Source organism: Pelodiscus sinensis, chromosome 8 (genome assembly GCF_052426305.1).
Source record: "Pelodiscus sinensis isolate ZL-2025 chromosome 8, ASM5242630v1, whole genome shotgun sequence".
NCBI lineage: Eukaryota > Metazoa > Chordata > Testudines > Trionychidae > Pelodiscus > Pelodiscus sinensis.
In genome coordinates this window covers 57,961,905-57,988,148 of record NC_143059.1, presented here as the reverse complement: position 1 = coordinate 57,988,148, position 26,244 = coordinate 57,961,905, and the positions used below count along the sequence as shown (strand labels likewise).

Here is a 26,244-nt window from a genome sequence, read left to right as displayed (position 1 = left end):
AAAAAGATAAGTCTTGTGCATGTCCATTTCTGCTTCTATCTCAACATTCATGGTTTGAGGTTCTCTAAAGAGTAGCATTCACTGCCCTAGAACAAGTATGTGGTAGAGCCTGTATTCCTAGGTTCTATTCCCTATTCTGCCACTAACCTGTGTGACAATGGCAAGCTATGTATGGTCTGATTTTTTGGGAAGTGTTGAGCACCCACAGCTTCATCTCACTTTGGTGGCACATCTTTATTTTACTAGGAGTAGTAGATGCTTAGCACTTCTGAAAAATGGGGATCATTAACTTCTCTGTACTCAGATTACTCATCTGCAAAATGTCTGTAATAATAATAACAACTAGCTTTCATACAGCTCAGGAGATCTCAACGTAGTTTGCAAAGGAACTCAGTGTCATTAACCTCATTTACAGATAGGAAAAGTGAGGCAAAGAAAGGTAAAGTAACTTGTCCAGTTTTCATCCAGCAGATCGGGGACAGAGCTATGAAAAAAATGTGTCTCCTGAGTCCCCGCCCCTGGCTCTACCCCTCTAGGCCATATTGCCTCTGCAGGGTGTGGCTTAGATATTTAGTGAATCTTAAGTGCTTTGAGGTTCTTAGATGAGCAGCATTACACATCTGCAAACTATTAATTATTACTATTTATGGACTTAGACATTGCTGTTGATGGTTAAAAAAATCAGTCTGACCCAGATGAAAACAAATTTGTGTTATTCTCCAAAAGATTTAGGACCCAAGCCTTGCTAACTAACTGCCTCCGTTAGCCCCCGGAAACTTCCAGACACATCCTCCCAGCTCACTATAGCCAGACCAAAGTGTTTATGTTTTAAAGAAAAAGTAGTACCACATTTAGCAGTTCTCGGTCTTAAAGGAGCAGTAGCACATTTAACACATCTCAACAAAGTAATAAAATTACTAGTGAAATGAATACGCCTGTCACAATCGTGTATTGCTGAATTGCTTTCGCCAGTACTTCTGAAGGGTTTGACCAGTTGGCAGAATGATAAGATCCCATGAGAATTGCCCAGCTTCCCATGAAAAATGTCTCCTCATCATAAACATGTTACAGATGCTATGACAAAGAATATAGAGATGAAGGGGGGATAATTTGTTTCCTTTTTGTTCAGTAGCCAACAAGGAATGAGTCTTGAATGGCTGAGTGAAGCACCCTATGGCAAAATGTATGGCATTGTCACAAAAGGCAAGCTTACATTTTAGAGCACAATGATTCAGTGCAACATTTAAAATAACAGATAACAGGGCCTCGAAAAGGTGCAGTTTGATGAGTTTTATTTTATTGGATCAACTCAAGAATTTCATGCACTCACCGAGGCTTTAGGACATGATTCTGATCGGAACGACCCCTGTTTTACACCAGTGAAATTCCATTGATTTCAGTGCCATAACTCCTGATTTACATTGGTGCAAGTGAGACCAAAATATGGTATTTAAAATTTAAAAAAATGAGTAGGCATTAAGGAAAATGCAGAACAGTGCTCTGGTTATATAGGTTCAGGTTTATAGGGAGTTTTCTGAGGTTTTCTTGGTTTGGTTTAATGCAAAAAAACCCCCAAAAACGAGAGCTTAGAAAGCGAAAGAACTTGAATCACAGGCTTCAAGATATATGGTATTAATCTATATAGTCTAGATGTACTTTTAATACATTCATCTCATGGCTACTTAAGAACATTTAATGGATGCCAAAGTGGGGCAGCATTGGAGAGTCTGATGAAAGTCGAATCTGCTTTTACAGTCTCTGCCCATGGGACACTGGAGATGGGCATGAAATAAGTGCCACTGAGCACTTCTCATAAAAATCACACAAACGTTTTGTGCTTCTTCTCAGCCAGAGAAGACACAACTGTCTTTCGTCAAGACAAGATGCTCGTCTTGTAAAATTTCAGTGCCTCGGACACAAATGCTTGTTCTTTGCCATTCTTAAGAATTGCTACCTATTTGTTCTTCTCCAAAGCAAAAGTAAAGTTTGTTGGTGGGCTTTTAGGAGAGGGGTTTTTTGTTGTTGTTTTTAAATCCAGTCAATATGAATATGTGTTGAATTGCAAGATCTAAGGAAAATTGAGGGGATTGTGTAAGAATTCTGATGGCCATGTTCGGTCTATCATTGTGAAGGTATGAAATCCTAAGAAAAATCTAAAGAATTATGTCAATCTGTACTCTATATAGAAGCCTCTTTGGGGCTATCAGGTGTACAGAAGAACAGGCTACAAGACTTGAGTTGGAATGGTCCCTTTGGCTCTAACCCTCTGGTTTTCAATGAAATCAAGGGCTGCACAATTACACAACTTGTTTTCATAGACATCCAATACCTTGGAAAATGAACTGCACATGAAAAAATGTATTTTGTTAAAGAAAATTAAATGGTCTAGTAAAACTGTTTGCACTACGTACTGGGCTCCAGTCCATCCATATGTTTCCTTTTAAAGAGTGCAGAATGTTAGTGTTCTTAGATTCCTTTGCTTCCATTAATATTGTGTGTTTGCTGTTGATTTGTGAAGAAGGGAGAAAAGAGAAGAGCCATTCAAAGGTCAATTACCAGTGGTTTTGAAAAATTAAGCATTGACTATGTCTCTCATGAACTTGGTATGGGAAAGGGCAATTAACTGTACTTATAAATAATTCTCACATTTTTTTTCTTCCCTTCCTCCTTGCTTCACTGAATCCCAAATTCAGTTTCCTTACATAATGAAATGGTTCTTACCATAGTGCTTATGATTTTTTGGAAAGTGTCACAGCCAGATATCACAACTGTTCATCCTGTTTATTACAGTGGTGCCTCTGTGGCAAGCAACAATGGGGTGCTATTGTGTTAGGTGCTGTACAAACATAACAGATAGTCCCTTGCAATATAATACACAAGACAGACACAGAGAAGGAAGAGCAGGGTGAACAATGTGATGTTACTGTTAATTTACGTTCTTTTTGGGGGGAAGCTTAATTCAGAGGTGATGCGCTAAATGGAAGGAGAAGTGAAGGGAGAAGGGATGTTGAAGGGAAGGATGTCAGAAGAAGAGAACGGGGAAAGGGAAGGTATAAGAGACCAGTGCGGAGTGACGCTAAGGTGAAGAAATGGTGAGGCAGGAGGAAAGAGAGGGTTGGAGCAAATAGCCAGTTGGCACAGGGCAGAGAATGGCCTGTCTGCTAGAGACACAGAGAGGGTGTTATGTGCCTGGGGGCAAAGGAAAAATTTGCCACCCCCCGCCGCATGGCTGAGCCCGACCCTGGAAAGAGGGGGGAAGCTTGTACCACATCTTCCCCTGCCCCTCCAGTTTGGGTCCAGGCCCCTGCACACACTAATTTGCCGGTGGAGATGGAGGAGGGTTGGGTTGGGGGCGGGGAGGAGACTCCAGCCGGCAGCAGTTTGTGGAGGAGGAGCAGGCAAGTTGAGGGATGACAGGAGGAGCAGGGGGGACTAAATTGGCGCCCCCCCCCCAGCGTGGCTGTAAGTTCTTTGAATGTGCTAAGGCCCCTCCTTGGCTGCCTCTGGTCATGTCTCCACCTACCAGAAGATCGACGTTCTGATGATCAATCTTTCAGTGTTCGATTTAGTGGATCTAGTAAAGACCCACTAAATCAAATGCTGAGTGTACACACACACAGCAATGACTAGGGTGAAGGGAAGTCAACAGAAGCATTTCTCCTTTCGACCTTCTTCTGTGGGGCCATCCCAGAAAATCAATGCAAGGTACATTGACTCCAGCTATGTGAATTACATAGCTGGAGTGGCATACCTTGCATCGATTTTTCTCTACCAATGTAGACCTGCCTCTGTGAGGGTATGTCTACACTACCACCCTAGTTCGAACTAGGGTGGTAATGTAGGCAACCGGAGTTGCAAATGAAGCCCGGGATTTGAATTTCCCGGGCTTCATTTGCATATTGCAGGGCGCCGCCATAAATGTCCGCTAGAGCGGACTCCGTGCCCTGCGGCTACACGCGGCACGGACTAGGTAGTTCGGATTAGGCTTCCACGAGGAGTAACGGTAGTTCGGAATAGGAAGCCTAATCCGAACTACCTAGTCCGTGCCGCGTGTAGCTGCAGGGCACGGAGTCCGCACTAAAGGACATTTAAAAATGGCGGCGCCCGGCAATATGCAAATGAAGCCAGGGAAAATCAAATCCTGGGCTTCATTTGCAACTCCGCTTGCCTACATTACCACCCTAGTTCGAACTAGGGTGGTAGTGTAGACATACTCTGACTGTTCCTACTAGCTGGTTGCTTTCTGAAGTTTCTATCTAAGGAAGGTGAGGGTGGAGAAGGTGCCCCTGGAACCTAATTTCCCCAGAGTGAAAGTGAGAGGTCTCCCCTGCACACTTCTACGTCTATGCATGTGTGCAGTGGCTGCAGTTAGGCCGCAGTTTGTCATGCACGTTGGTCTCAGACAAAATGTGATGTGTTTAGTGCCCTAATATTAATTTGATCCCAGACAGAGGAGGAGGACTGGAGAGCATGGTTATATGAGTGATGGACATAAGTCAAAGTATTCTGACTGAATGCTTAAAGCTAGGCACCTATTTCTACATTTTGGCATTTAAATAAAGGCCTAGCTTTCCAACGTGCTGATGCCTTCATGTCCCAGAGAGTACTGAGTATCTGTAGGTCCCACAAAAAAGACCATGGGAGAGAGAGATGCTCAACACCTCTAAGAATCGGGCCATTTTTAATAGCTGTCTAATTATGGACAGGAATGTTTTACTATGTGTTAGATCATTGCCTCTCCCTTCAGCTCTGCTAACCACACTCACCTAACACAGTTTTAAACACTGCTATTTTTGTCTACACTAGGTACTAAGTGGGGGTTAACCACATGTTGATTAAAACATGTAAGTTAACATGCTTTCTAACCCAACTCAGTGAAAAGGCTCCTGTAGTAACCTTTACATCAGGCCATATATGAATAGTCTTAAATACCTTAGAATTCATAATTATGTTTTGCTCCCAGTTTATTCATTGTGATGCCTCAAGTCAGTCACATACATGACATTTTCAAAGTTGGGTATATTTGGGCACCTAAATAAGTGGCTTTTGCTTCCTCATAGTGCTTTGCATTCATCCTCCCCCCACTTCCCATTGTCTATGGGAGTGTTCACGATGAGAAAATTTGGTCTTAACATCCTTGTACCTCAGTTTCCTGATCTAGTCAATGACTACAATAGTACTGCCTGTCTCCCATGGTACTGTAAAGCTTTGTTAGTGGTTGTCAACAAAGCTGACAGCCTCTGTGGGCCCCAGAGCAAGGGCGGGAGCAGCTCCACACTCCTGGAAGGGGCGGGACTAAGGGCAGAAGAGGCGGGGCTAAGGGCAGCATGCCTTCCCCAGCTCTGCCCTGAGAGCACGACATGGCACTCCAGCGCCAGTGTAAAGGGCCCAGGGTTCTGGCTGCCGCCATTGGAATAACTGGGCCCCAGAGCAATTGTCCCTTTTCCCATCCCCCATTGGTGGGTCTGGTGGTTGTAGTGAATTTTAAAGTCCTTTAACGAAGTCTGATGTCATTATGTAGAATTTCTTTTGTTGAGTTACAATGTTCATATCCCGTCCGCGCGCCCTGCTTGCAGTACTCGGTCCTATTCGGTGTCGCCTCGCAGCCCTTCTCTCTGGCTCCTCAGGTTAGCGATGCTGGGAATGCCGTAGAGACGGTTAGCTCCAGCTCAGGTGAAAGTGCACCTCAGAGAAACCCTGTGATTTAGCTTAGTGGTAATGACTGATGATGAGCTTTATAGGACATTCCACCCACCCTTCTCAGGTTAGATATATGGAGGGAAAGAGGAAATCTTCTACTAAGGACAAAAACACTGAACATGTTTTCCTAATGTTATTAAAATGCTAAACTTTGAGCCTCAGTTGTCCAATACCATAGAGTCTAGCCCAGTTTAAATACTCCAGCAGAGCACAGAATATGCTCAGGACTCAGAACCATGTTCCTATGTAAGCAGAAGAAAAGAGAAAGATTTCATTCAGCTCCCACCAAACTGGGGACTTTCTCCTCCTTATTCCCGGCCCCTTTTCCTTGGCCCCCCATCATTTGCTCAATTATCACCGCAACTTATTAAAACACTTGTCAGAACATCACAAAGCAAGCATGAGCTGCCCAGACCATCTGGTCAAAAGTGAGTGATTAACTGCTCTGATCCTCCTACTCAGCACCATCTGGTGGTCATGGTCTCCAATGAAAAGCTTGCTTTATTTCCAAAGTGTTAAGGTTCCTGCGTGCACTTTGAGAGGGTTAGATTGAGGGCTGGGATTTCAAAGGAGCTCAAATCCCACTGATTTGAATATGAAAGGGGTGATCTTTGTGTAAATAAGAACAAGGCCCAAATAAGAATGTGAATGAAATATAGCTAGATGGATAGAGTTCATTCAAATGTTGTAAATACACAATTTTCTTATCAATGTACAAATGTATGCAATGTCTCTAAAAACAAGTACTTTCTATTAATTGGTCTGAAATAAACGGATTTGGTGATTTTTTTCCGGCCACATGGCACAAGACATCTGTTTGAGAGGGATTTTGGAGAGCATTGAAGGCATATTTCCTAGAGCAATGAAGGGGTGGAAAGGAGGCTGTGTAGGTAGCTGGCTGGGAGAATTCCTTTCTGAATTGTTTATTTCAATGCTGCTAGCATTTCATTATACTAGTAATTATGTTATGGTGCCAGAGCCACATAGAGATATGTTTCCAATATGTAAATCTGAATAAATAAATGAAATACATGATCTCTGCTCTTGGCTTATGTTGATCTCCTGCTGGGGGAAAAATGGACTCTTTTGGACACCACAGAGAAGCATCAATATGGTGAAAAACTGGGAGAATTTTCTTATGTTTTAAAGAATGAAGAACTAGACCATAGACAGTTCAATGTGGCAGGTTTTTCATAGGATGTAAAATGTGGTCTGTGAACTAGTACAATTGGAAGGCCAGCATCTTTTGCATATCCATGGAGATCAAGAAAAGGTGATGGTACACAAGAGTGCATGGAAGGTTATCCTATTTATGTGGGGGTATAGTGGAGCGAAGAGAAAATGACGATAGTATCCTACTTTGCTACAGCATGACTCAGTACTCAACTGCTCTTACATAAGCCGTAGAGCTGAATTAAAATGGCCAAGAGCTTGGCTAATGAACATGACATGTGCTAGCAGGGATTTGATTGCTTCTTATAACAAAGATAACATTGCTTCTGTTGTCTTTCCCTAGTCCCCAGTTTATGTTGCAGAAGTCAGTCAAGATCTTGTCCAGCAGACTGAGGAAAAACTTGAAATCAGCCCCTGCAAAGAGCTGTTTTCTCACTGTGCAAAGTAAGTATAACTTGACTTCTAAAGATCACAGCATTACAGTGGTCAGACTTGTAGAAGAGCATGTCAGATAAGGGGAAGAATTTTAATTTGAATCTGCAGCTTGCATTTTCTTAAATTCACATTCATATTCTCAGACAAGTGATGAAATTATTTCATCTGTATAAAATACAGTAAATATTTCCATTCCACTATACAGAGTACATACAGGAACTTAGTGTTTCAGGTATTTGACAGAATGTTCTAGCCAAGTAAACCAGCCCTAGACTTCATGCTGTGTGGAAAGAGGTACAATGATAATGAATCCAAAGAAAACATCTCTGTTTCAAAGTGAATAGAAATTAAGTGGTTATACAGTCCGTTTAGACTCAAGAATGTGCAAACTTTGCCCGCATAGCTTTTCCTGAAAACATTCAACAAAAGGATGGAGCTTTAAAAAAAATAAGTTTGTCTATGAAGTAGAAATGCCTGTGCACTATTTAATCCTTTTGTCCAGGAAAAGGCTTATCAGTTTTGCAGAGATGAAGCAATTGTGTTATTGTGTCCTAAAGTTCCCAGTATGCAATTTGCATTTGCAAATACTGATCATTGTATGTTTAGTGGCAGCAGATCATAAACTAACAAAAATACACAAAGGAGGTATCATCTGAAACAGACCCATGCGGTCTCTGGCTGAGCACATTTTGTTTTCCCTAGCTGATGTAATGGGGATTTGTAAAATGTGCTCTGCTGTCATTCACTCTTCTGGCTCCTGTTATTGACCTGTTCTACTTTCAGTTGTGCTTTGCATTGGGGAAAGGTGTGGATTACTTCTGGCCCTCTGTTATAACAAATTGGTTTACTTGCAATTGCTTCAGTCTCATGTCCATTGGGATATTGACATAATTTATCACCACTGTGTGCACGAGTCCTGATGATGACAAAGGCAGGGCTGTGCTTGATGTAAATAATCTGATGTTGGGTTCTGTTTCTGAAACCACTTTCAACCCTGATAATTTTACTGTAAAATTAATTTTGTTGATGCTGACATGGGGAACAAAAAAAGCAAGTAACTAGTGAAAGGCAGCCCTTGTTCATTACAGTGCGTGAAACTTTTAATGATTAGATGGCTGGCTTTGGATGCCACTTAGTTGAGGCAGAATTCAGAAGAGTTTGAGATAGTTGGCTAATTTATCCGCTTCATTTCATAAATGTTTATGAAGCCTCAGTCATTAAAAATGATGATCATTTCATTTTGAGTGGAATAGGCTCAAAAGGAAGCTTTAAATACTTGCTGTTCATGTCTGCTAAAAGTATTGAACCAGGTTAATTTTGTAAGTGTGCATAGTTAAACTCAGAACAGGGAAATCACATACACAAATGTGATATTTTCCTGCCTTTATGTGTTGTAACAAGAATTTATTTCAAATACATCTGTGGACCCTACCACTGTAGGTGTATCTTGTGGGGTCTAGGTATGTGTGTGGGGGGGGGGTTCCTTTTTGGTGGTAACCTGCTAATACTGCAATTTTCTTCTGTAAACTACACTTCTGAGGGAAAATATTTCCTGTCATTGAGATATATATATCACATGACCTTTGTGTCTTATCAAAATTCACCAAGACCACTTGAATTTGAACTTTGAATGTAAAATACTGACAACTGCTCATTTACAATCTACAGAATTAGAATTTCTAGGAAATAATTTCAAACCATCAGAAAAATCCAGAATATTAAAAATGGCTCATGTGCAATTAGTGAATGGAGAAGAGCTAAATTCAGGAAGTAAATTTTTAAAAGTGAATAATTTGCTCATCTGTACAACTGTATAAGATAATAAAAAGACCTAGGTCAAAAGACAGATTGTTCCTCAATGGGAAATGCCATAGAAATGTTTCCTTTCTCTCAGAGCTGCAGAGAGGTGCTTGTGCAATGTCTTCATTGCCAGCGGGTTTACACCAGTACTTTTCTGGATGTCATTTTCTGTCTCTGAACGGCTTTCTTTTTAAAATTACAGTGGATTTGGCTAGAAAACTGCACTGATTCCATTGCACTGGCTGGCCACAAGGCAAGACTAGTTCCAGCAGCTATCAAAGGAGCCTTGATTGACTAATCTTTAGACTGTATATGATTATGAGCTTCCTTTTTCCCCCCTCAAATAACTCTGGACCACTTGAGATGTGGTTCTGAGGCTGGGGAAGAGCAACTCTCATTCCCATCGCTGTGTCTCTTCCACTCAGTGGTGATGGCCTGCCAGCAGAGGCACAATCGCACCACCCAGCAGCAACTTGAGGGCAGGACAGCAACCAGCCATACTACAGCAGACCATGCACATCACTGCCTGAGGCCCATCTTATCTTATTTCTGTCAGCCTTGCCCCATCAGCCAGTCTGACAGAACTTTCCTTTGCCTGTAGTCCCTGGCTGCTGGTCACACAATAATTCCCTGACATGTGTAAACTGACTTTCTACCAAAGCTTTGCATCCACTATGTGACCACCTAAGGCCCCTTCCTGACACAGGTCCACATACACAAGCTCACCCCTACTTTCTTCATTTGTTTCATTCTACTAGCAGGATAGCTGTTGGGCAGAGTCCTCTGGCCTAATACAGTCATGTTTGGCTTTCTTTGGACTAAAAATACTTCTTCCCAAAAGCATAAACTAAGACTGATTCCTTTGCTTTTGCTAACTGCATCCCTGGTGGTCACCCAGGAACTGAGATGTCATGCTAGAAAGCCTCATTCACTAAAAATGCTACAAAGTTTGAGTCCCTATCTGAACATCCCCTACAGTTCAGGAAGATTGGCTCCTGAGGGGTTAGGTTTGGACCCTTCCTCAATTTATCAACTGTCCTAGTAGCCTAATCAAAAAGTCCATTAAAGGCAATGGAAAGTCAATGGAAACCTTTCCGTTGCCTTCAGTAGCCTTTGGTCAAAGATCTACATGCCCGTTACATGTGACTTCACTGTAAGCTACCATTATTGTCTCCTCTTGGGGCCAGCCAGCTGAAATGCCACTGTCAAACCAACCATAGCCACCCCTGGTGTTACATGAGTACTACACATGGGGAGGTTCCATGCACAAGACACATTATTCCAATCTAACTCCTACTGCTTAAAACCAGGAGTAAAACAAGATGGAAATAAATGAAGCCGCATTGCTTTAGAGCAGGGGTGAACAATAAAGCAGCTTCTGGGCCAGATGTGGTTTGTCAGGCTTAGCCCCTGGCAAGCCACTAGTCACTTTATTAACTTGAGTATCCTCAGATATGTCTGCCTGCAGCTCCTATTGGCCATGGTTCACTGTTCCTGGCCATTGGGGGCTGCAGGAAGTGATGGAAGCTTCCCGTACTTTCCATTGGCCAAGAAAGGCAAACCATGGCCAGCGGGAACTGAAAGCAGCCAAACCTCTGGATGCTTAAGTAAATAAAGCATCTGGCGGCTTGCCATGGGCTAAACCTGGTGAACCACATCTTGTCCATGGGTCACTTATTGCCCACCCCTGCTCTAGAGCAAGACTGGAATTCCTTAGGTTTGGGGTTTGTTTGTTTTTTAGTTCAGGATTATAAAATGCTTATATATCTTTTTCATCTGAGACAGATCTGTCCTTGACTACCTAAGTGGAGAGCCATTTCAAGAATACCTAGACAGCATGTACTTCGATAGGTTTCTGCAGTGGAAGTGGTTGGAAAGGTAAGCACGGCTGTTTTAAAAAATACATGTTTTCAGTTTCTATGCAAAACTAGCAGACTGTGAGTCAAAAAGCATGTGTTGTTCCCACTGGTTTTTAAATCAAAGGCAGCATTTGGCCATATCTTTGAGTTAAGAACCAGTTAAGAATGCAAACTTACAAAAGGTGAAGATGGGGGAGGGGGGAATGACAAAGTATTTTGGTGAGAATTTATCTTACCATGCAGACATCTACTAGATCTCCCCTCCCACCAGTTTTCCCTCTTGCCTCCTAGACACCACATAACCGCTCTCAGATTTTGTTCCCTTCCATACTCCCTTCCCCTGAGCTGTGATTCGGGATCTCCATTCTTCTTCAGCTTCCCCAAGCTTAATATTTGGTCATAAGTGCCCATTGTTAAAAAGATTTAAAAAACATATTTAGGCTTTATCCTGCAGAACAAAATCAGATAAGAATCTTACCTTGGTGCTAGATCCCAAATCGACTAATCGATGGATTTTCTATCAACTAGTCAATTAGTCAACAAGCGGAGTCACAGCTGGGTTAGCTCCTAGCCCAGGAGCTAATCCACCACAACTCTGCCTTTTAAATGTATTAAGAGCCTGTCAACTTAAATGTATTAGGAGCTTGCTGATGGGGGAAGCAACTAGTCAAGGGACTAGTCAAGTGACCAATAAGCTTTTGCTTATCAGATAGTCAACTAGTCTCTTAGGGTATGTCTACACTACCCCGCTAGTTCGAACTAGCTGGGTAATGTAGGCATACCGCAATTGCAAATGAAGCCCGGGATTTGAATTTCCCGGGCTTCATTTGCATAAGCGGGGCGCCACCATTTTTAAATCCCCGCTCGTTCGAACCCCGTGCCGCGCGGCTACACGCGGCACGAACTAGGTAGTTCGAACTAGGCTTCCTAGTTCGAACTACCGTTACTCTTCATTCCATGAGGAGTAACGGTAGTTCGAACTAGGAAGCCTAGTTCGAACTACCTAGTTCGTGCCGCGTGTAGCCGCGCGGCACGGGGTTCGAACGAGCGGGGATTTAAAAATAGCGGCGCCCCGCTTATGCAAATGAAGCCCGGGAAATTCAAATCCCGGGCTTCATTTGCAATTGCGGTATGCCTACATTACCCTCCTATTTTGAAATAGGAGGGTAGTGTAGACATACCCTTAGGGTATGTCTACACTAGCCCCCTAGTTCGAACTAGGGAGGCTAATGTAGGCATTCGAAGTTGCAAATGAAGCCCGGGATTTAAATATCCCGGGCTTCATTTGCATCTTCCTGGGCACCGCCATTTTTAAATGTCCCTTAGTCCGAACTCTGTGCCCGCAGCTACACGCGGCACGGAGTAGGTAGTTCGAATTAGGATCTCTAATTCGAACTACTGTTACTCCTCGTGGAACGAATTAGGATCTCTCCTCGTGGAACGAGGTGTATCGGTAGTTCGAATTAGAGATCCTAATTCTAATTCTAATTAGGATCTCTAATTCAAACTACCTACTCCATGCCGCGTGTAGCCGCGGGCACGGTGTGCGGACTAAGGGACACTTAAAAATGGCGGCGCCCGGGAAAATGCAAATGATATTTAAATCCCGGGCTTCATTTGCAACTTCGAATGCCTACATTAGCCTCCCTAGTTCGAACTAGGGGGCTAGTGTAGACATACCCTTACATCCCTAGTCTACACCAACCATACCCAAGATAGCAGTAGACCTCCTCATACATACACAGATGCAGGATTAATCTCTTCCCCTTCCCTCAAAATAGTGAGATTATGTTTACACTACAGTGATACCAAAGCCCAGCTCCAGCACTGTAGACAAGCCATTGTGGTATAGATGATTCTTGGGGTTTCTCCATTGATGAAGATAATCCACCTCTCCAAGGAGTGGACAAGCTATGTCTGTGGAACACGTCTTCTGCTCATCTTGCTGCATCTACAGTACATTGACCCAAATGTGCTGTGAGATAGCTAGATTGATTTAATATTTAGGTTTAGATGAGGCTATTGTGAAGCCAGAGACCATAGAAAACATCTCAGGAGGATGCATTGCTTCTCGGGTTGTGCACTGCAGACATATAAGATGAGATTTTCAAAGCTGTTTGAGGAATTTGGACACCCAATTCCTATTAAAATTAATGAGTGTCTAAATTTACTTATGCGGGTTTAAAAATCTCTGCCCGAATAGTTACTGTGCTCCCTGTCACAAAAAGTTATTCATTGGAGACACTGGGTTGCAAATATATTTAATGACCCATTTTAGTAGATGCTTGTGTCTATGATGCAAAGTTTTTGATGTGTGTCAAGTCTCCACTTTTCACATTTGCAAACAGCGTGAGCTATGCTCAACCAGATTCAGAACCAGGTAATAAAATAGAAAAACACCCTCGCTCTGGTTATTGTATTGAAATATTTAACTTCCAGTACATTGCATACCATTAAATAAAATCCTGCAATTTGAGCTGCTTTTCTGCATAACTAACCTCTGAATGCTGATGACCAAGACAGATCTACAATAAGTTTTTGGAGGACCTGCTATTTCTGGTTTTATAAAACAAAGGAAAATCCAGCATGTGTGTTCACAAGCCAAATGTATTAGATACACATTTCCAGGCACACTTCGTTTTCAGGAATCTTTAGGGGCTTTGACCTGCCAAGACAAAGAAAAGTGGTTTCTTTGTTGGCTGGTACCTCAGCGGATTTGTGCTGCTGGCTAATGGTGGCTGTCACTCTGAGTTAAAGGAATTTCACACTTTCCACAAACTGAATGAAAAGAGAAGATTTAGGGGCAGATTCCCAGCTTATGTAAATCAGCAAAATTCAGATGAAATCAACAAAGCTGTGCCAATGGCACCGGCAAAAATCTAGCTCTTAAAATAAATAACAGTTTGACTGATGGTTCACCATTTCAGAATAGTGCATGGCAAATTCCACATGAAAACCCCTGCATTCAGTGTTCACCGTTATGCTCTATTTTCTTTCTCCCACTTAAACTGAAAAAGATCAGATGTTTCCTATCAAGTCTGACCTTTTTCAGTCTTCTTTTCACATCTAGGATTTGGAATTCTGTCAAATGCATTGAAGAGTTTTATTTCTCCCCTTAAAAATAAACTTGACAAGATATTAGATGAGCCCACTCAGTTTAGGAAACCGAAAAGCACTTTCCAGCATTAAACAAAGACAACTTTACTAGCATGGAATGATTTAACAGCTCGTTCTGATGGCCTATTGGCTTCCACAGAACAGTTATTCGCTCAGTTTATTCCAAGGATACTACAAGTATGAAGTTGTCACTATTAATTGGTGCTTTTAACCCTACCATTTTTGCAGTATTTTCTTAGAAACTTGAAAATAACATTTCCTCCTTGCCATGGGATCCATTCCCATTTGTTTTATATAAGGTTTCCTTCTCCCTCCTTCACTATCTCTCTTTTTTTTTAATAGAGCACAAATGAACATGGCTCACCCAATGTTTATTTCCTTTGCTGTCATCAGCCACATCCTTTGTGTTGCGCTTACAGCTATACTATTTAATTTGGGCTCACTTTGTTGGACAGCTGGCTGACCAATAGCAGCAAAACAAAGCTACTATAGCAGTGGTGGGCAGCTTGTGGCCCACGCACCCTATCTTTGCCTCCGTCCCCCACTCCTCTCACACACTGGGGCCTTGGAGCCACGCACTTGCTTACTCCTCCCTTTCCCTCCCAGCACTTTTGGAGCACTGCGAATTGGCTGATTCACAGCATTCAAGCCGGGGGAGTGCAAATCAACAGCTTCATGGTGCTCCAAAAGTGCTGGGAGGGAGAGGGTGTGCAAGAGGCTTAGGGGAAGGGTTTAGAGAAGGGATATGTGGGCTGCCCGCAGGTGGAACCCCAATGGGCCGCATGAAGCCTGCAGGTTGCCCGCCACTGGATTTCAGTCTTGCAGCCCACTGGTTTGTGATCAAGGTGCTGGGGTGATACAAATAATCAACAACAACAACAAGCTTTCATGCAACGACAGGAGGCTGAGTTGGGTCAGTGGGAAAGCAAATTACAAATATGGCTGCTCAATCCCCTCTTCCTTCCCCATTCCATTCCCACCTTCCCTCACTGAACCCCATTGCATGGGGACATGGGAGAAGTCACTGAGCAGCTTGGCTTCGTAACGCAAATAGGGTACAGACTCCCTATCAGTGCAGTGAGCCTGAAGGGGATCCACCAGAGCTTGAACACTCTGTGTCCATGGAGGAAGGGGCAAGATGTGACCCTTAATAGATACCTGTGACTTACCAGATGATTCATGGAATGAATGCGTCTTTTCAAAGTCTTCTGGCTCCTCATAGTTTTTTGGAAGAACCCAATATAATGGCAGAGTCAGGTTCCCATATAGTCAGGTTCCTATATAGTCCCATATATTTCTCTGTCAGAAATTGTGCTGCACACCAGTGACTCACTGAAGTGTTGTATTTTATTACAGTTTAATATGCTGGAAGTGAAAAATTCAAGCCATACATAGTATTGCAGTAATGTGATTACATAATTATATAAACTGTTAGATAATGTGATTAGCTTGAAATAATATGATTATCCAATATTTACCTACTTTTCTCTTTCAAAAGTATAATTTGAAAGAAATAAATCTGAGAGAGTGCATTAAATGGAGAATTTCTTCTTGCATTTCCTTTTCTTTCAGGCAACCAGTAACGAAAAACACATTTCGGCAGTACAGGGTACTAGGAAAAGGTGGTTTCGGGGAGGTGAGTAATTCTGAAAGCTTCTGTTAAAAATGTTTCTCATCTCACAGGCACTGCAGGTGAGGAGAAATGGTTTTCATAGGAAAGAGAACGGTTTTAACCACTTAGACAGTTTTCTGTTAGCATTTCATAAGATTATAACCCTCAAGGGTCACTTACAGAAATGACTCTCTTGTTTTGTCTATTACAGTAACTTTTGAACTGCGCTCACACAGAGATTATCTGTATCACAGTAGCAATTAGATGCTTCTGCTTAGATCAGGGCATGGTCTAAATGCACAGTATGACTCAGAGTCCTGCCCTGAAGCGTGTGTAATCTAAGGGCCCATACACAGCAAAAAAACAAAAAAAAACAAAACTGTAGTACCAAGTCTCAGAGCTCAGGTCAACTGACTAGGGAACTAAAAATAGTTGTGCTCAAGTCAAGCTGCATTCAGAAACCCAGCAACAGTCTCCTGTATGTGCACCCTGCTTTTTTTAGCCTAGCAGCGTGAGCCCGAGTCATTGACTACCCCGGCTTAGAGGTTTGCTGCCATGTTCATTTTTCTACTGTGTAGACATATCCTAAGTAGATGAGGCAAAGGGTGGGAAGGCATAGAAAGGTGAAGTCATTCCACTGAACGTATACAGCACAGCTGTTTCAGAACTAGGGTGGGAACTCCTGTCTATGGGTGACCAGGCCTCTACACAGTAAGCCATGCTGCCTCTCACGCTATTAGCAAGCACTTAAAAAAGCCTGCACACAAACCGGATAATGAGGTACTAAGCTTTATAGATAAAGGGTATTTTCTTTTCAGTTACCCAAGTCATTATTTTTCCCCTTCTTCATTTTTAGGTCTGTGCTTGCCAAGTCCGAGCGACGGGGAAAATGTACGCCTGCAAAAGATTAGAGAAGAAGAGAATAAAAAAGAGGAAAGGCGAATCCATGGCACTAAATGAGAAGCAGATTTTAGAAAAAGTCAATAGTCAATTTGTAGTGAGTATTGAACTCCTGTTTATGGGCCCAGTCATGTAGTCAGTCTCTGCATAATTCCCGTGGGGTTCTGTGCTCTCTCGGGCTCCATGGTACATGGAGTAGCAGTTAAAACTGGCCCATTTTATGATGCCTGCTCAGTTTACCTGAACACTTCTGTTTTCCATTCAACTGACTCTAGCTTTAGCTTGCAATATATGAGAAGTGCATCAAATTTGGTGGCTGCTTAGGGAATTTAAAATGTGTACTGTTCGAAGCCTCCAGTTTTATTTGGGTTGTATCAGGCTGAACTATTTTTATCCCCTGTGATTCCCTGATTTGTAAGTACCTGAGTGAGAGAAGGTCTTGGGTGAGAGTGAGCTGCCTGAGGTTCACCCAGCTAAGACAAAGAGATGTTGGTTGGCTAGTAGAAAGTATCTAGTCAATATGGTGGGCCTGCCCCGCGGCTTAGAGGATTTTGGAGCAAGTAGGAGCAAGTCTCCCAGCACTGGTCAACAACTCAGGCCAGCAGGGCTTTCAGTAGTGGTCTAAAAATAGCTGTATAGATAGATGATGCTTTGAAGTTGCGAAGCTGGGATGCTTAGTGCCACTCGGTCAAAAAAGCTGCGTAGACATACTCTTAGGGGCTTGCCTGACCTGTGTCAGCGCTGTCAGCCATTTAGAGTAGAGGAGTCATTCTTAAAAACTGGTCAGTATTGCCTTAAATACATAGATATGGTTACCTCAATGTTTCAGGATCTTCTTTGTTTACTCTAGAAAATACCATGAATACAGCAAATACAGAGCTAATGATTAAAATCTTCATAGCCAATGACGTCTATTTATCTAAGTATTATTAAAGATGGCAAGTATTTAAGCATAACCACTATATTTCTAGATTCCTGGATGCTCCTGGAATATCAGGTAGTATTATCGGCCGGAAGTGCCTTGTTTTACCTACATTGAGGCCAGGTCTACACTAGACCCGGCAGCTTAGCTTAAGATGCGCAACTCCAGGGATATAGAATACATAGCGCGAGTGCCCTCTGAGTTTGATTGAGCAGATATTAACTAGACTCGCTAAATAGAACTCCAGAAGATCGATCACGGCAACAGTGATATTGCATAGAATGAAGACACAGTCTTAGTGTAGCCGCTATCATTGGTTAGTCCATGACACTGCTTTTGTGACCTTGAGGTTGACTACTGCAGTGCTCTCCATTTGGGTTTCCCTTGAAGGCCTCGCAGAAGCAATAGGCTTTTCAGAATGTGGCAAATCCCTTGCTTACTGTGATTGGTCACAGGGAGCATTTTTCATGAGTCACTGTTGTGAAGACTTTCCCTGGTGTCTATTGGCTTATTGGTGCAATGACCTATAAAGCCCTATGTTGCATAGGTCCAAGTTACCTGAGAATCTGCCTCTGTCCCCATTGTAAGAGATCTTGTCAATTGATAAACTCCTGCTGATATCTCCTAGATGGAAGTTGGTGTCTGGTTATTTCCAGCAGAGAGCCCTCGTTTCTGGAATTTGTATTCCCTGCTTGGATTGTTTCAAAACTCTACTCAAATACACTGTTGGCTAAACCCTATCAGGTTGCCTGTGTGAAGCTGCAAATTTTGAGATGCTCTTTGTACATAAATTGTGCAATTGCTGTACCTTTGGCAGCAACAAATGCCCTGAAGGGCCTTTGCTTCTGGTGGATAGTGTTTGCCTCAGAGGGTTTCTGTGACCCTCCACACAGCCTCTTTTTTTCTAGAGGTAACGGTCACAACCTACTGAGCCATGCGCATCATAAGCTAGTCCACAGTTTGGAGTGAAAACCCCTCCGTAGTTCTGATCGCCCCTGTTGGGGGAAGACTCAGTAGTGGTGTGGGGAGGGTTGGGGGAAACCTGGACTCACCCACTACTCCAGGTTCCTGGTCGGGGACGTAAGGCAGCAGCAACAGACTACTCCTGGTCTGGCAGCTTCTTTCCTGAGCCACTTCCCTGAAACAGTCCTTCCCAGTACCTTTCCTGCTCCTCCATGGCACTCTGACTTGTTCATAGCCTCATCTCACATCCAGTGTGTCTTCTCTCTCTTAGATCTTGGGCTCTTCTCTGCAGGGAGACATTATAAGCAAGCCTTAATAGGTGCAGGTGCTTTGAACAGCCTGCTGCTTCTGGCAAGTTCAGTCAGATGCCTGACTGATTATGCTGCACTAGGCTTGGCCCTGTTTAATCAGGGAAGAGGAAACTTTTCCCCCAAAGCCCAGAATACCTCCCCTCCATTAGAGTATGGCAACCAGCTGGTATGGGTCTGTCACAATATAGAAATCCAAATTAGATCAAAGTGTGATACCTACAGCTGACTCGGTATTTGGATTTTATGTTCAACTCTCAACAATAGGAAACTTCAGTTGCAAATTGTAGAGATGAATCCATTGACTTCTTAAAACTGCACCCCACTTATCTGGAAAGACATGCTTGGAATTCATGCAACTTATCCAGCTTTTTAAGGATACTGTGCCACTAAACACTAAATGTGGAGTCTTCAGATAAGTGTAGGCAGGATTCAGTACATCAGTCCATAAAATTCTAATTGCTGGGGAAGGGGTTATGTGGTTTTGTAAAATAAGCCTGAGTTTGCAAGAAGGCTCATATCTTCTACTCGCTTTGCTTTGTTTATAGCACACTGTAGTCAAATTTTGTCATTTTTAATGTACAAAAGTTAGCAATGACTTCAACATGCCTGATGACAGACCTGTGAATGCTATTTTACAAATATCTTTCTAGGTTAACTTAGCCTATGCCTATGAAACAAAGGATGCACTGTGTTTAGTTTTGACCATAATGAATGGGGGTGACTTGAAGTTCCATATCTACAACATGGGAAACCCAGGCTTTGAAGAGGAGAGAGCTCTGTTTTATGCAGCAGAGATTCTTTGCGGCTTGGAAGACCTGCATAGAGAAAACACTGTGTACAGGTAAGTTTTCTGTGCTGTCTTGGGCTATTCATCAGTGGAAGCTTGGATTGTAGTATCTATTTCAGTGCAATACGTCCTAGATGTCAATGCACTAGCTCAGATTTCTCAGAGCTTTGATGGAATACAGTAAAACTCAGTAATTGTACAAGGAAGCAACTGGACCGACAGCCGTTACGGGCCACTGGGGCAAGATATGGGACAGGGCCTAGCTCCATGCTTTGGAAGGGGCAGGCCCAAGGCAGAAGGGGCAGGGCCAAGAATGAAGAGGTGGGCCAAGGGCAGTCAGCTCCTAGCACCGTCCAGACTGGGGCACACCTCCCTCTCCCCAAGCCCTCCGAGCTGCATAGACTGGTGGAGCAGTGCTCCACAGCAGTTCAAAGGGGTTTGGGGCTCTGACTGCAACGGCTTCTGCAGTAGCAGTGGTGGCAGCTGGGAGCTCCTAGCCTCAGGGCAATTGCTCCCTTCCTCCCCTCCACCCCCCCCCCCCCCCCCATCAGTGAGCCTGAAAGGAAGCAGTAGTTTTAGTTTTAGTGAACATATTCTATCTAGATGATAGAGAACTTTCTACACAGACATATGTACAGCTCCCCAAACCCTGTCTCCACTTGCACGTATAAAATGCTGACAGATTCTTATGGGGTTATTTCTCCTAAGCTGTTTCTTAGTATTAACCAGAGATCATTTTGGAACATGAAACTTCCATTTTTGTTTTTTAGCTTGTAGCAGTGACTGTAGTGTGCTAGGTACTTCTGAAAGACAATCCCCGGCTCCAAAGAAGGGTACAGTTTAATAATACAAAGGCAAAGGATGATGGAAAAGGATATAACAGACAAGCAAAGTGATCAGTGATTATGAACACATGGTTTGTTAATGACATGGTTCATTTTTGTTGACATTTTTTAAGTTAACACATACATGTGGCTGTGTCTAGACTGGCAAGTTTTTCTTGCTAGCTGTCTACACTGGCCGCTTGAATTTCCACAAGAACACTGATGATCTAATGTAAGATTGTCAGTGTTCTTGCACAAATACTATGATGCTCCCACTCAGGGATAAGCCCTCTTGTGCAAATGCTTTTGCGCAAGAGGGCCAGTGTAGACAGGTAAAAACTGTTTTGCACAAAATAGCCCCGATGACGAAAATGGCGATCGGGGCTTTCTTGCGCAAAACCGCGTCTAGATTGGCACGGACGCTTTTCCGCAAAAGGTGCTTTTGCACAAAAGTGTCCGTGCTAATCTAGATACTCTTTTCCGCAAATGCTTTTAATGGAAAAACTTTTCCGTTAAAAGCATTTGTGGAAAATCATGCCAGTCAGACGCAGCCTGAGTGTATGAATGATGGTATAACTCAGGAGTAACTACTAAAGTCAAAGCAAGTTGTGAATGGGGGTGGAGTGGTGGGGGGGGAATTACCCATCTTCCTTCTATCAAAGTAATCAAATATGCTTTTTTCTTAAGAACAGAGAGATTTAAGCCTGGTTTGAGATGAGAAGCAAGCTATGTATTTTCGTTCCCTCACACACACTTCAGAAACATGACAGGTGTGCTCATGATCTGCCTCTATGTGAGATAATTATGGACCATATTCCCTCCCATCCAGCCCCCTCTTTTCAGCCCCTACGAAATGACAATAGTAGGCATTCTCCATGGGTTTCTCATTCACTTGTTCTTTTGTTCTTTCTTTCCCTCCAGCAGCAACATAGTTGTTGGAAATGGATAGGTCAGTCAACAGGGAGACCTATAAGCAGGGAAAAGGAAAGATAATGACATTAGAAGGCACGTGGTTCTCCAGTAGGGGGGAGAGTATTCCTCTTCTTTCTAGTAGGGTGAATAAAACAATAGGGTTTCTGAAAGAAAGGCCACTGATCTGAGCTTCAGAGAAGTTATGCAAATGAGTCTCTCTATCCACCATGTCATACCATTGCTCTGAGTGTGCAGCTTCAGGCTGAATGGAAACTGTATGTACAGCTGACAGGTGAACAAGATCCCAAGCCTAACAAACTCAACATATGGCTCTTAAGGTTCTTGATGGGGGTTAAAAACTCCTTTATGGCACATAGGGTATTTGAACTCTCTACTTCCCTATTGCACGAGGACACCATGTACAGGTTGAACCTCTCTAGTCCAGAATTCTCTGGACTGGAAACATCCGTTGTCCAGAATGATTTTGATTAGCAGGATGTCCTCTTTTCATAGGTGTGGCTAAGTTTCCTGTGGTCCTATAAAGTTTGTTTACAGCCACCAGTCCTGGCTCTCAGTGTTCTGTGCTGTTACTTAGCTCTAATTTACCCCTAAATGTCTCCTAAGAGCCCGGCAAGCTGTGGAAGTGTTGGTAATGCTGCTCAGCAATAGTGACCTCCCATGGTACAGAAAATTCTTTAGTTCAGAGCCAGTCAGGTTCCGAGGGTTCTGGACTAGAGAGGTTCAACCTGTACATATAGTTTTGCAGGAGAGCTCAGGGATTTCTTGCTGATCAACAGGTTGGACGCAGAATCAGTGTTCATAGCTGCTGCCCCATGGATGCCAGCAAATTATTTGTTTTCAATGGTGCTCTAATAGCATTTAAAAAAATATGTGATGTTTGTTTGCCTGAGCCTGACTAGTGAATTCATCCTTACGGCCATTTTATACAGGCAGTCCCCGACTTACGTGGATCCGACTTACGTCGGATCCCTAGATACGAACGGGGTGAGGCAACTCCCGCACATGCGCAGCAGCATTCCCGGGGCTCACTCACCTGGGTCCTAGGATCCTCCTCCTCCTCAGGCCGGCTCCGACTGGGGTCCCGCAGAGCTGCCGGGCAGAGGAAAAGTGCCTCCCCACGCCCGCTGCCCCTCCCACCCCCCTGCCAGCAACAGGCTGCCCCCTCCCCTGAGCAACAGGCTGCCGAACAGACAAAAGCAGCCTCTCCGCCCCTCCTCCCCTCTATACATGCCGGGCTCCCGGAGCGCAGCAGCGTCCCCGGGGCTCGCTCACCTGGGTCCTAGAATCCACCTTCTCCTCCTCTTCTGCCGGCTCCAACTGGCCTCTGCCTGCAGCAGCTGGCCACAGGGACAGGGATCCCGCAGAGCTGCTGGGCAGAGGAAAAGTGCCTCCCCACGCCCGCTGCCCCCCCCCCCCCGCGGCCTCGCATCCTGCACGCCTCCCCCCTCCCCCCCTGCCAGCAACAGGCTGCCCCTTCCCCTGAGCAACAGGCTGCCGAACAGCAGACAAAAGCAGCCTCTCCGCCCCTTCTCCCCCTATACATGCTGGGCTCCCTGGGCAAACAAAGACTCCACCAAAACAAACAAAGTGCTGGCCTCATTGTGTTAGCAAAAAAAGGACCCTCCTCCTAGAACCCTGGGTGGTGTGTGGAAATAAAGCTATTAGCTCAAAGCATGGTGCAGAGCTGTTTGGTATTTGATGAGTTACTCCTTTAGTCCTGAGTTTGTCACAGGGACAGAAATAGATGTGAAATCTTCTGAACAGGGGAACAGACAGCAAAACAAACATTAGAGGGGAGTTAACCTTTCCCTATGCTATCCAAAACTAAAAAAAATGTTTGGCTAGAGTTTCCCCTACAATATGTACCAGTTCCGACTTACATACAAATTCAACTTAAGAACAAACCTACAGTCCCTATCTTGTACGTAACCCGGGGACTGCCTGTACTGTAGAGGCCCTGTATATTGATAAGACACCATCCAAGGGGCATTACTCAGAGGACTATCACGTGTTTTGAAATGAGACCATAGCTTAAATCATTCATGTGGCCGTATGTACCATCCAGTGTCTAGTTCTGTCTTTAGTGAGAGGCATAGGTCAATAGGACTGGAGTATTTATTGCAGTTTTACACTGGCTGGGGCTGTGATCGTGTTAGGGAGAATTTGGGAGTGGAGCCCTCCTAGAGGAGGGATAGTGATGGGTGACATTACATCCCTGCACATGACACTTCTCCAGCGCAATTTTAGAAGCTTCAGTCGTGGCCCATCATTTGAAATTCTATTCAGTGCTGAGGGTCTTACGAAAGGCAAGGTCAGGAAAACATAGTAACCAAAATGCCACAGCTTCAGCTGAGTGAATAATTCAGAACGAGCCACTTTTTCATCAAATTTCACTTTTTACACCATTTGCAGGTAATTCACAAAAATTCCAAAAGGTATCCGTTTTTAATAGCTCTGAACCCAATATCTCTGGGAGTCACATTAGTAGTATTGATTTTACTACTTGATTGGATGACTTACATAATAAACCATGGAATATTTGGACTATTACTGTCAAATATACAATTCAGAGTTGTTGCTTCCTGTTGCTAGTCAGACATGTTAGCTTAAATTTCACTTTTCAACCATATTGGTCCTAGTAGAGCTCAGTTGTTCAAATGTTCGTGGAAAGCAAGCATGCTGTGAACCTCGCTGAATTATTCATAATGTAATATATATTTGAAAGCATTTGTGCACCTGTCTGTCTCTGTGTCCGTCCATCCATCTGTGAGTCCATTTGCTCAAGAACTTCTCCTAAGCGGAGCCAGAGCCACAAAATTTGGTATGCAGCTTCCTTTTATCATAACATAAAGCAAGGTCAGGCCCTGAAGAGAAACCAGGGCAGGCTGCACAGTCCTCCCCCGCTATGGGCTGGCCCTGGGCAGAAGCCAGAAAGTAGGCTACATGGCCCACTTAAGGCCAGCCCTGGGGAACAGCTGCTGGCCATCCACTCCCCCTGCCCTGAGCCCTCCATCTCCTGCCCTGAGCCCTCCTCACTTCTCAATTCCTTGCCCCAACTCCTGCACCCCTGCTCTGACTACTGCACCCGCACCTCACCCCCTGCCCTGAACCCCTCCTCACCTCCTAACCCCAACTGCTGCAACCCCCCCACCCTAGCCTCCTGAGCCCTCCACATCCCCAAGCCTCTGCTCTGAGTCCTATGCCCCCAAATCCCCTGCCTTGAAGGATCCCAGCAATGTTGGGTAAGTCTTCTAGCTATTTATAATACAATAGTGCCTGGAGGTATCCATCTATATCCATTAGTTTAGACAATGTAGAAATATACAGTCAGGCTTCTCTGTATTAGAAAGTTGTTCAGCTTTATCTACCCGAGTATCTACCCCTTACTGGGATGCAGTATACCAGTATAACAGTGCTCATAGCTATACAGCTTATTCCCATGTGGGAAGGGGAACAAGCTTTTATCAGTATAAGGTATCATTCTGCCTGCCTAAGTGGAGAAAGTGAGTAGGGGAGAGCCTGTTCTAGATTTGATTCTGACAAATAGGGAGTAACTGCTTGAAAGTTTGAAGGTGAAAGGCAGCTTAGGTGAAAGTGATCATGAAATGACAGAATTCATGATTGTAAGGAATCATAGGAGGGAAAACAGTGCAATAAAGACAGTGGACTTCAAGGAGGAGGATTATAGCAAACTCAGGCCCAGGCTATACTAGACCAGGCAGGTCAACTTTAAGGTACACAATCCAGCTACACAAAATGCATAGCTGGAGTCGGCTTACCTTAAGCCAAGCCACTGCAACATCAGTCTTCTCTCTAGTGTATACATGCCCTCAGAGACTTGGTAGGTAAGATTCCTGTAGTAAGCAAGTGTAAAGGGAAAAAACGTTCAGGAGAGTTGGCAGTTTTTTGAAGATATATCCTTAAGTATCCAAGCGCAAACTATCCGAATGTGTTGGGAAAATAATAAGGATGGTAAAAGACCACCTTGGCTTAGCCAGGACATCTTCAACAACCTAAAACTCAAAAAAGAATAATACAAAAAATGGTAAATAGGTGAAATTATGAAGGATGAATCTTAAAAATAATTTAAAAAAGCTAACACAAGCATGTAAGGACAAAATTAGAAAGGCCAAGGTACAAAATGAGATTAAAATAGCTAGGGACATAAAGGATAACAAAAAAATATTTTACAAATATATTACAAGCAAGAGGAAGACCAGGGATAGGATAGGCCCATGACTCCATGGGGAAGGAAAAATAATAACAGAAATGCAGAAACGGCCAAATATATTTGTTTTCAGTTTTCACCAGAACCGTTAGTACTGGACTAACATAATGAACATCAGTGTAAATGGGGTAGGATCTGAGGCTAAAACAGGGAAAGAACTAGTTAAAAATTACTTAGACAAGATAGATGTCTTCAAGTTGGCGGGGCCTGACAAAATACATTCTAGAACACTTGAAGACCTGGCTGAAGAAATCTCTGAGCCATTAGCAATTATCTTTGAGAATAATTATCTTTGAGGGGAGAGATTCCAGAGGACTGGAAAAGAGCAAATATAGTTCCTGTATATAAAAAAGGGAATAAGGCCAATCCAGAGAACTATAGCCGAGTCAGCTTACCTTCGGTACCCAGAAAGATAATGGTGCAAAAAATTAAACAATCAGTTTGTAGGGACCTATAAGATAATAAGGTGATAAATAAGTCAACATGGATGTGTCTAGAGCTAATCATGTCAAACCTTCTTTGACTGGTAACAAAACCTTGTGAAATAGCAGCAGATGTGATACATCTTGACTTCCATAAGACCTTTAATAATGTTTCCCATGACCTTCTCATAAATAAACTAGGGAAACATAGCCTTGACAAACCTATTATAAAGTGGGCACCCAACTGCTTGGAAAACC

At 43.4% G+C, this 26,244-nt stretch overlaps 1 protein-coding gene and 1 long non-coding RNA gene across 3 annotated transcripts in view; one reads left to right on the top strand and one right to left on the bottom strand.

The window, feature by feature from the left end:
* The window catches only part of GRK5 (G protein-coupled receptor kinase 5), a 252,048-nt gene that overhangs the window by 189,564 nt on the left and 36,240 nt on the right, over positions 1-26,244 (top strand). For both annotated transcript variants that reach the window (XM_075935365.2, XM_075935364.2), the window contains exons 5-9: positions 7,217-7,317; positions 10,894-10,986; positions 15,657-15,720; positions 16,553-16,693; positions 19,443-19,633. In XM_075935365.2, the coding sequence (XP_075791480.1) occupies positions 7,217-7,317; positions 10,894-10,986; positions 15,657-15,720; positions 16,553-16,693; positions 19,443-19,633 (590 nt within the window). The remainder of the gene's footprint in view (positions 1-7,216; positions 7,318-10,893; positions 10,987-15,656; positions 15,721-16,552; positions 16,694-19,442; positions 19,634-26,244) is intronic.
* LOC142830447 (uncharacterized) lies at positions 15,455-22,469 on the bottom strand. Its single transcript, XR_012905686.2, has 3 exons — positions 21,296-22,469; positions 18,571-18,767; positions 15,455-16,593 (listed from the first exon to the last, which is right to left on the bottom strand). It is a non-coding gene; the product is annotated as an uncharacterized LOC142830447 (long non-coding RNA).